At 52.9% G+C, this 9,794-nt stretch overlaps 1 protein-coding gene across 1 annotated transcript; it reads right to left on the bottom strand.

The window, feature by feature from the left end:
* Nucleotides 1–4,165: 4,165 nt before the first annotated feature.
* RPS4X (ribosomal protein S4 X-linked) lies at nt 4,166–8,278 on the bottom strand. Its single transcript, XM_053990314.1, has 7 exons — nt 8,198–8,278; nt 7,907–7,984; nt 7,200–7,380; nt 6,669–6,766; nt 5,482–5,653; nt 4,930–5,087; nt 4,166–4,337 (listed from the first exon to the last, which is right to left on the bottom strand). Exons 1-7 carry the CDS (start codon nt 8,198–8,200, stop codon nt 4,236–4,238), a joined length of 792 nt encoding a protein of 263 aa, XP_053846289.1. The 5' UTR covers nt 8,201–8,278; the 3' UTR covers nt 4,166–4,235.
* Between the last annotated feature and the right edge of the window lie 1,516 nt (nt 8,279–9,794).

The following is a 9,794-nucleotide window of genomic DNA, read 5'->3' as shown; positions in this document are numbered from 1 at the left end:
ACGCGGGAGGGCAGGTGTCGCGTGTGTTTGTGACACCACCCCCAAGATCTGTGACAGCGTACTTAATCGTTAGGTGGGTAGTGATGATGGCAAATACAAACATGGCGGTTTTCTCTTCTATTTTTGCCGCTGACCAACCCTGAAAAACAATCCACTTTCCCAGACTAGCATTCACAAGTGTGTTCACACCATCCACTCCTGCTATTACCATTGCAATGAGCCTGTGAAAAACGCCAATCACTTGGTTTTTAAAATTTTTAAAGTTTAATAATAATAAAATGGTTATAAAAATAGTAATACAATTAGAGTAATAAAAATTTAGAGTTAGGACAATTACAAGACAATAAAAAGCAAAGAATTACAGACGTCCGGATGCTCTTGGGCACTTAAGCCACGACAAGCATGCCTTGTGAACAAAGGAATAACCTTAAAAGCAATAGCCTGTTGCATATACAAAACACTTCATGATTATGCATATATTTTATTTAAAACAAGAAATTCGTCTGGTACTTGTCAAAAAGTTTCTGTTAATTCCCAGGTGCCTTCGAGTCTAAGTCAGGCTTGAAGAAGTTCGTTTCTGTTGATAAGGAAAGCCATAAATTCCTCTCCTCTGGAAAATTTAGGGGTTTCTGTAATTGTTATCTTTGTGCGAAGAATTCCTTGATTATCTTATCCCTTTCTTCAGCTAGTTAAAAAGTATCTTACATAGTATAGTTTCTATTTTAACATTGTGTTATAACCTAAAAATACATTCAACACACTACTTGAGAGAATTAATACAGCATAACTTTCCAACATTACACATATAATATTCATTGTAACTATTGCGAAAAGCCAATCATAAAATATGCATTTTTCACAGAGCCCAAGTGCTCAGCTCAGGAGCAAAGGGAGAGGGGTTTTATCAGATAGAAGTCCACGCCAGCCATACAGAAAACCTACTTCTGCACTGTGTTATTGTTGGCTTTGTCAAAATAGGTTAGAAACTGTTGTAAAATCGTTGATAATTGTTAAACTGTTAGTTAGTTTAGTTATTATATTGCAAAGGGGATTAAAAGGGTAGTTATAAGAAATACGGTACTGAACATACCGTATTACACCTAAGTAAAGTGCACCACCCCGCCAGCGGAACGAGCCGGCCGGGACAGAACTGAAATGGGCCTTAAACCTTCATGCAAATGAAGGATCCAAAAAGAAACCAATCCAAACGGACAAAAAAAAACCAGGATAAAAAGGGGGCTTCTGACCCACTGAACCTGTGCCGCTCCACCTGGAACGTCGGGGACATCGCTGCTCAGAAGAGCCAGCGCCGGCGCTGCAGCATCCTCGGCGGGAGCGCTCCTGCTCAGCCCGCGGGCCCCCTTGCTTTAAGCCCTATTATAATAAATGCTGAAATCACTTTCAGTACCGAGAGTGTGGTCCCGTTTTTAACAGCTGGCAGATCTGTACAGGTGTCCTCATCCTGTGTTCACTGGATGTTATCCCATCCAAGCAGGCATTTTAACACAAGCATACTTATATCAGCTATTTCACTAAGCTTAATTAACAACAGAAATTATAACTATATCTTTATACTTACTTTAACATCACACGTATAGAATCCATTTAAATATTTGCGAAAAGCCAATATTATAATATGTGTCTATAACACCAACGAGACATGCAAGCCCCGGGCGGTTGCAGTCACTGGCATCGCCTGGGGATGCTTTGAGGAAGAATGGACACTTAGACGCTCAGTTGTGGCCTCTGGAAGAGGGAAAGAAGCAGCAGCGACTGTTACCACTGTAAATATCTTGCACAAATCCCTCCTTCTGCAGGGGCACCTCGACGGCCACCCTGCCGCTGGGGACGGCCAGTGGACACACGGCAAGCTTCAGGGGCGATGCTAGAGCTGGGGCAGCGGCACAGGGCGAACAGGGTCGGTCGAGAGGCTCAGGGGAGCTCTGGCGACACGGAGAGACGCTCAGCTCCTGTCTGGGGATGCGGCCGCCTCTGCCCGGGCCGGGAGCCGCGGCGGGTGGGCTGCAGCTTCTTCCCTGCCATCCCGGGCGGCCCCGAGGCGGCTCTTCCGCAATCGCTGAGGCTTTCTGTCATCTCACCGCTGCCGCGACCTCATCCCTCATCTGCCGCTGCCACCGCCGGGCCCCACGCCGAGTGCTCCGCCACGCCGCTCCCGAGCACCCGCGCGGGCACGAGCCCCAGCGGCGGCCCCGAGGGGCACTCACGTTGGGCGGCAGCAGCGCTCCGACGGTACCGGCGCCGCAGTTCCGCGCTTTGCACTCCGAGCGCCGCCGACATCGTGCCCGCGGGACGGCAGCGGAGCATCCTTACCGGGAGGCGGCTCCCGCAGCGGAGCACCCTTACCGGGAGGCGGCTCCCGCAGCGGAGCGCCCTTACCGGGAGGCGGCTCCCGCAGCGGAGCGCCCTTACCGGGAGGCGGCTCCCGCAGCGGAGCGCCCTTACCGGGAGGCGGCTCCCGCCGCGGCCCCGCACACGCGGGTTCAGCCGTTGACTTGCAGTTCGGCAGTTTGGCCAGGGGGTGGCAGCAGGGAGAGACCCCCTTTTTCAGTCAATGCTCATTCGCGGCTTTCTCGGCTGCAGGAGCAGCTAGTGACCGGACGGTGGCGCCCGGCAGCGCGGCTCGGCGGGGCCGCCCGGGGGGACAGAGCGCGGGAGTCACGGCCGGGGAGCGGGAAGGACACACTGGGAGGCGGGGAGATAAATGCACGACAAACACACCGAGATGACACACACCCGATCCACCCGCGATAATGCTCAGCAGACAACCTAATCTGGCTGACCCACACTGGATAATCCATTGCAATGCCCACCCCCAAACTGCAAACATTTCACCCCAAATTTTCCCAATTGTTGGTTTCATTACCGTTTTGGAGTTTTTGCTAGTGTAACAATTGGGTTTTACTTTCCCAAACAGTCAATTTGGCAATTTTCTAAAGCTTTTTCACAACATAAAAACTAAGTGGTTTTTGCTTTTGGCTATGTGCATGAAAATGTGGGGATGTTCCCCACATTTCTGGCGGCCCACATCTGTGCATCACAGGACAGCCCAAGCACCAGTGCTCATTGCCAGCACCATGAAAGTCCCTGGAGATGCTGCTGCTCTGAGCCTGCACAGCATCCAGAGGGAGCAGCACAGCAACACTCCAGGGATGAGAGCATGGGCACTACCACAAGTATTCAGCTTTCCTGAGAATATAACCTCAGAATACAGCTGGTTGCAGACACTTCATGAGGCTCAATTACATTTCACCATGGACACCTGATGAAGCCTATTTTGCAATCGTGCACATCTGTGCCCCATCCATCCTGGAAGACAGGCCACACAAGGCCGATGCAGGCAGGCAGAGTGGGAGAGGCTCCAGGACTCCTCTTCCCCAGGGTGAGCAGAGCACAGGTTGTGCCCTCAGCCCCTTCTACACCTCCGTCACTCCCAGCTCCTCCACTGGCATTGCTCCACAGTGCCCATACCTACCTGGACCTGGTGGCCCCAGTCTGCACACCATGCCCAGCCTCCCCTTCCCTACGGTGCCTCCTGCACCCTTGCTGGCACAGCCCAGTTGTGCAGCTGCCCTTCCTGACTGGGAAGACTGCTCACACCAGCCCACCTCGCCCTCCACAGCCATTCCCAAAGCCACCAGTCCTCAGCTCCCTGGCTCCTGCAGGCCAGGCTGGTGCTAAGTGTCCCCAGCAGCCCATTCCCCTCCCGCTTAGTCCAGGCTGTCAGTGTGATCACTTGCACCCTCCACCTCCACAGAAAAGACATGGAATAGCAGACCCTGAGGGATCTCCCCAGTGCATGGCCACCAGCCACGCTTGGACACTTAGTGCCAACACCCTTGAAGCCAACATAGCTGGGGTAGCCCCTCAAACAGACCTGGAACCACTGGCTAAAGGAGAGCCCAGCTAGCTCTCCCCATATCCCTGCACATCCAGGAGCATTTGTGCAAACACCGTCCAGGGACAGACAGAGCAGTCTGAAGGCTCTCCCACCCTTCCTACTTGCCTTTCTGGAATAAGGTTGTGGTAGTTGCTCAGATTGATGGGAGTCTCCCCAGAGAAGCAGGACCTTCTGAGGGGCAGGGCCTGGCACTGGCAGCATGGCTCCCCACCCTAGCCCCAGAACGCTCCCCAGCAGTCAGAGCCGTGTAGTAAACAGTTTAATTAACACACTGACAGCACCAGAGCCAGCCATAAAATCCAGCCTGAGCTGGACTTTATCCGCTGCTCTGCTTGGCCGCCAGTCTCTTGTCTCTCTCTTCAGCAATGGTCAGGCGGATGCCCTTTCCACGGGGCAAGGAGATCCATGGCTTGTTGCCCTGCAGCAAGAGAGAAGAGACCACATCAGGAAACCCAGACAGCAAGCAACACAGCCCTCCCTCTAAGGGGGAAAGCAGCAGAAGCCCACCCTGCTCATGCCGGGTCAGGTACACATGGTGATGGCACTGGCACAGCAGAGGACCCTAAGGAAGGTGCCAAGGATGCACAGGTCTACAGCTGCCTTTCAGTCACATCCGTGAAGAATGCGCTCAGCCAAAACCAAAACACCACCCGCCCCTCCATAACCCGGACAAAGAGCCTGTCAGGGATGGCAAAACAGCAGACGCTTTGTGGGGGGCACTCGGAGTCACAGCAGTTGCTCAGATCACACCAAGCCTGAGCACCACTCAGCCCCCAGCTCTCAGGTTTCAGGGATGCTTCTTGAAAACATAGTCATTCCTAAACTTGCAAATGCTTCTTCCCCTTCAGAGCAGGAAAAAATACAGGGAGCCAAGTGAGAATTGAGACCAGCACTGAAGCTCCACTGTGTGGGAAGACAGCTGCCCAAGGAAACACCAAGGCTCTTTGCCTCAGTCACCAAGCCCCTCACAAGAGGGGAGAACCCCCCACCTGGTGCCCCCACAGCCTTACTTTGCCAATAACGAAGATGTTGGACAGCCTGGTGGCAAAGCTGTTGCCGTTGGCGTCCTTCACATGAACCACGTCAAATGACCCGGGGTGCCTCTCCCGGTTGGTGATCACCCCAATACGACCCAAGTTGGCACCGCCAGTCACCATGCACAGGTTACCTGAGTAAGGGAATACAGGTGTGACAAGAGCTGGCACCACATGCTGTGAAGTCCTTCACAGGGCTCTTTGCCCATACCAAACATTCCCATCCCACCATGCTAGCACTGCTCACATCTCTGTGACTGAAACTGTCTCTCCCCACCAAGAGACAAGCTGAAGCACCTCCCCACCAGCTCGCTGCTTCTACCTGGTGCCTCAGAAATGCCAAGTCCCTGCCAAATGCTTCCCACTGCAAGGACACAGGAAGAATCCCCTGCTACTGGGAAACAAACCCCTTTGCAAGGCTGACACCACTGCCTCTCTATTTCAGTGCAAATATGCCTAGCACTAAACTTCCAGACTGCTCTCCACGGTGGGGAAGGGTATAGTGCTTTAATGGGATGCAAGACCTACCTGTGTCAAACTTGATGAAGTCTGTGATCTTGCCTGTCTCCAGGTCAATCTGGACCGTGTCATTCACCTTGATGAGGGGGTCTGGATAGCGGATAGTGCGGGCATCATGAGTGACCAAGTGAGGGATTCCTTTGGTGCCCACAAAGATCTTCCTCACCTTGCACAGCTTGTACTGCAAACAAAACCCAACACCTCTAAGCTGAGGCAGCGAGCAATACCATGGACTAGGGAACACTTGTACTCCAAAGAGCCACCAGCCACCAGAACACCCAGACACTCAGGGCTTACAACATGAGCCCACGGAGTGACTTATCCAGCTCCCTGCCTCAGTAACTACTTCTGAACAGCTGCCATGCAGCTCTGCTACAGCCCCACCCAAAAACACCTTTGCTGTTGGGAGCAGCAGCCCACCTTGAGCTTCAGCCTCCCCACAAACACTGGCTGCACTTTCACAGGAAAGTCTTTACCAGGACAATGCCCTTATGTTTCCCTGAAGCCCATGGCACACAACAAAGACAGAGGCTGCATTTCTCCAGGACCGAAGAGAGATCTGTGCCCTCCAGGGCACTGATTTCCCTCCTGCCTACCACCCTAACTCCCTCATAGCCTCTCTGGACCTCACAGATCAACACAGAGTAGTCATCAGTGAAGCACATCACAAGGAGAACCACACCACAGTTGGCTCCAGCACAGCCTGCCTTAAAGAAGGAGATGCAAACCAGAGTGCGGCCTTGCAGCTGAGGCACGCCATGCCTGGGTTAAGGGAATGCATGAGGAAGTTGCCCCCCAGCATCCAGGGTTAGTATGCAGTTTTGTTGTTCTGGAAAGAAGTTCAAGGCTTTTACACCACAGACAGTTCCATGTTTCTAGTCACTGTTAGCTGGCAAAGCCAAGACTCTCCTCCACCCCAAAACTCTCTGAACCAGCCCATGCCAACAGCATCATCTCCAGCACCAGACAATGCCCTTACACCCATGTGTGAACTACTTCTATGTAACAAAGAGATCTCCCCCCAACCCGACACAGGCTTCACCACAACCCTGAGCGCCCCAGTCTCAAGTGCAGCATGGCCTGAACTGTCAGGGAAGAGAAACATCAGCTCTCATTCAGGAGATAGCAAAGAGGAAGCACTGCCCCAAACAAACCCAACTGGGCCCACACCCTTACACCACATCAAAGCTCCTCACCTTGGCCTCCTCAAGTGTGATGCGGTGAACAGCAAACCGGCCCTTGGTATCATACACCAGGCGGAAATGCTCACCTGTCTTCTCAATGCTGATGACATCTGATTGCAGACAGGGAAATACAACAGCAGCTGTTATCAGCTCATTACCCACCACCCTAACTTGGGATCAAGCTCAGGTTTAAAAAGAAACAGAAACTGCTGAACAACACTTAGGGTGTGACTGATGAGGTTGGGACCTACCCTTGAACACAGGCTCACATCTTTTGCAGTGACAGATTGCAAATTAGCAAAAACTGCTGAAGGCTGGAATCTGAACAGCAAAGTACCCAGGTCAAGCAGGCACTTACAGGCTACAAGTATCTGACTATGGTATTCACTGCAGTGCACAGTTCCAAACTTAGCAACAACTCCTTATACATATCTTTTCTTCAAATCCAGCAGGGAAACCTTGCCCCTCAAATAATGAGCCCCGCAAAACATTCCCCTGCCAATGCAGAAGAGCTGCCTAAGGAATCGCCCCAACCCTACTCACCCATGAAGCCCGCAGGATAGGTGATGTCGGTGCGGACTTTGCCATCTATTTTGATGAACCTCTGCATGCAGATCTTCTTGACCTCATCTCCGGTCAGAGCATACTTCAGCCGGTTGCGCAGGAAGATAATGAGGGGAAGGCACTCCCTCAGTTTGTGTGGCCCTGTTGATGGACGGGGAGCCTGCAGACACAAGGTTTCTGCTGGAGGCTCAAGCAGCATCAACCACCCCAGAGAAGGAAACCATGGCACCAACAGCTTCCACAAGAGCACGGCAGGGCAGCAGCACAAATGGCAGCTGCCACACAGGCAGCGACCGGCTGAAGCTCTCTGTTCTTGGTATTGACAGTAGTTTCCATGTCCTGCCAGTCTCACAAACAGAGCACAGCCCCCCACAGAGCACAACCATCCATCTCAACCCAGATGTGGAAAAGCACAATAGGCAGATTAAAAGAGAACATCCAACGACCCCATCACATCCTCTGCAAACGGGAGAACAAGAACGCTATTCACAAAGACCTTAAGGTTAAACAAACACCTCCTGCCGTGTCCAGCTGCCCCTGTTCACTGCTCGCCCCCGCGCAGCACCTGAGAACCTCCTCTGATGTGACTGCGGCTGCCACGACTCCGGGCTCCACCTCCGACCCCAGTCTCAACCTCAAACCCAGTCCCGACCCCAGCTTTAACCCCAAACCAGGCCCGCACTCACAAAGACGCCCGTCAGCTTGTCCAGCATCCAGTGCTTGGGTGCAGCCACGCGCTTCAGATGCTTCTTGGGGCCGCGGGCCTACAGGACGGAACGTGTTAAGGGGTGCGTTACGGGCCGCCGCCAGGCCCAGCCCCTCCAGCCATCCCTCCCCGGCCCCCTCCGATTCCCATCCCCAGGACCCTAGCGCCGGGCTCCCTCCCGCGCTTGTCGCCCAGGGGGGGTGGCCACAGCCCGCAGTGAGCGGAGGATGGCGGCGGATGGCGGCGGGGAGCCGCACCACCGCGCTCTCACCATGGCTGCGCTCCGCCGAGAAAGGGCCGGTGCTTCCGGCCCGCCGCGGAAGTACAAAGCATGGCGGCAGCGACGTGCGTCGCCCCCTGGCGGCTCGGAGGCCCGGGGCCGCCCGCGAGGTGACTGGTAGCTCTGGAGGGCTCGTCCCTTCCCGCCGACCCCCACGGGGGACACCCCGCTCCGGGGCACCGCGCTCCGGGACTCCCTGCTCCTAGCCGGGCACTGTGTCCATGGTCATCGCCGGTCATTGCTGATGGAATGGGACAGCCCGCCACGTTCTGGCCCTGCGGTTTAGGAGAGCCGAGCCAGGGATAACACCTGTGCCGGGACCTCTCCCTGCCCACACCTGCCCTCCCACACCTCTGCCTTCCCCCTGCCACGGCCCCTCCCGGGGTAGAGCTGGGACCCCACGCAGCCCCCAGACCTGACGCCGGGCCTTAGCGCCCACTCCTGAAGGCAGTTCGGGGGTCAAGTGGTCCTAGCTGCCCTCTCCAAGGCGGCAGACGTGTCCCCACAGCGCTCCGGAGTCCCCGGGACAGTACCAGGCTCCCGCATCCTGCCAGGCAGCCCAGTGAGTGCAACAGCCCCACACCTAGCACGTCTCCACAGCAGCGCTCCCGTAGCAGGGTGTGGCTGGGACAGAGGTCCCATTGCCCAGGGTGACGCTGTCACTGAAAACGTCGGGATAAATGAAACTCTGTGTTTAGATTAGAGAGCAGCATTACTTTATTCACAGTGTTGGGTGCACAGGGGGAGCTCCACCTATGATACATGCACGCTTTCAAAACTTTTCACTATTTATACACTTTAGCAAAGCAATTAACGTTCATTTGCTATAAAATACATAGTTCTCTTCACTAATTAGTATTTTATCTTCTACTGGTTATAGATTTCTTGCTTCTCATGCTCATTAGCCTACATTTTCAGTCTTGTTATTATCTGTGAAAAATGTGTTCACTCTCCTGAGAAAATTTTAAAAGTTTAATAAAGGACAATAGGAGACCAGGACCATAGAGCAAAGGTTATTATGGCCAGGTGCGTCTCGGCACTCAGCCAAGAGCACCCTGTTATCTTCGGGGATACCCCTTAAATACCTTTTCCCTTACATCAGCCTGTTGCATATTCATAGATCCTTATGCATAGTAAACTTTTTCCCAAACTGGTTTACCTGTTCCAAGAATTGTTTAGCATGGCTCCTCCTTTATAGAGCATGCACATTCCTTGGTTGTGGTTTTAGTCCACTCTTGTCATCTCCAATTTTTGAGCCTTAGTCCACACTGCCTTCAGACAGTGAGTGCTGATGGTTGGCAGATCTGTACAGGTGTCCCCATCCTATGTTCATTGGATGTTATCCCATCCCAAAGCACAAGCATAGCTATTTCACTACTATGTCTAAGCTTAATTAACAACAGAAATAAAAGCAATGTCTTGATAACAAAGTTACTTTAACATTACACATATAAATCCATTTTCATATTTGCAAAAAGCCAATATTATAATATATATCTATAACATTATCATATTATCTTTTTCCTAGATAAGACAATTGCTGAATTGTGTTTGTTTGTTTCTTTTTATCTCTGGGTTCTTGCAGTCT

This window comes from Vidua macroura, chromosome 14 (assembly GCF_024509145.1).
Source record: "Vidua macroura isolate BioBank_ID:100142 chromosome 14, ASM2450914v1, whole genome shotgun sequence".
In the NCBI taxonomy this organism is placed as follows: Eukaryota; Metazoa; Chordata; class Aves; order Passeriformes; family Viduidae; genus Vidua; species Vidua macroura.
Note: the sequence above shows the minus strand (reverse complement) of the source record. Positions and strands in the feature narration are given on the sequence as shown.

Bases quoted from the DNA above. Each gene is read 5' to 3' on its own strand.
- RPS4X (XM_053990314.1), bottom strand. The intron at 7,381-7,906 runs GTGAGTGCGGGC...TTGTGTCTGCAG, and splicing joins ACAAGCTGACGGGCGTCTTT to GCTCCCCGTCCATCAACAGG. The intron at 5,088-5,481 runs GTAGGTCTTGCA...TCCCTTACTCAG, and splicing joins CTTCATCAAGTTTGACACAG to GTAACCTGTGCATGGTGACT.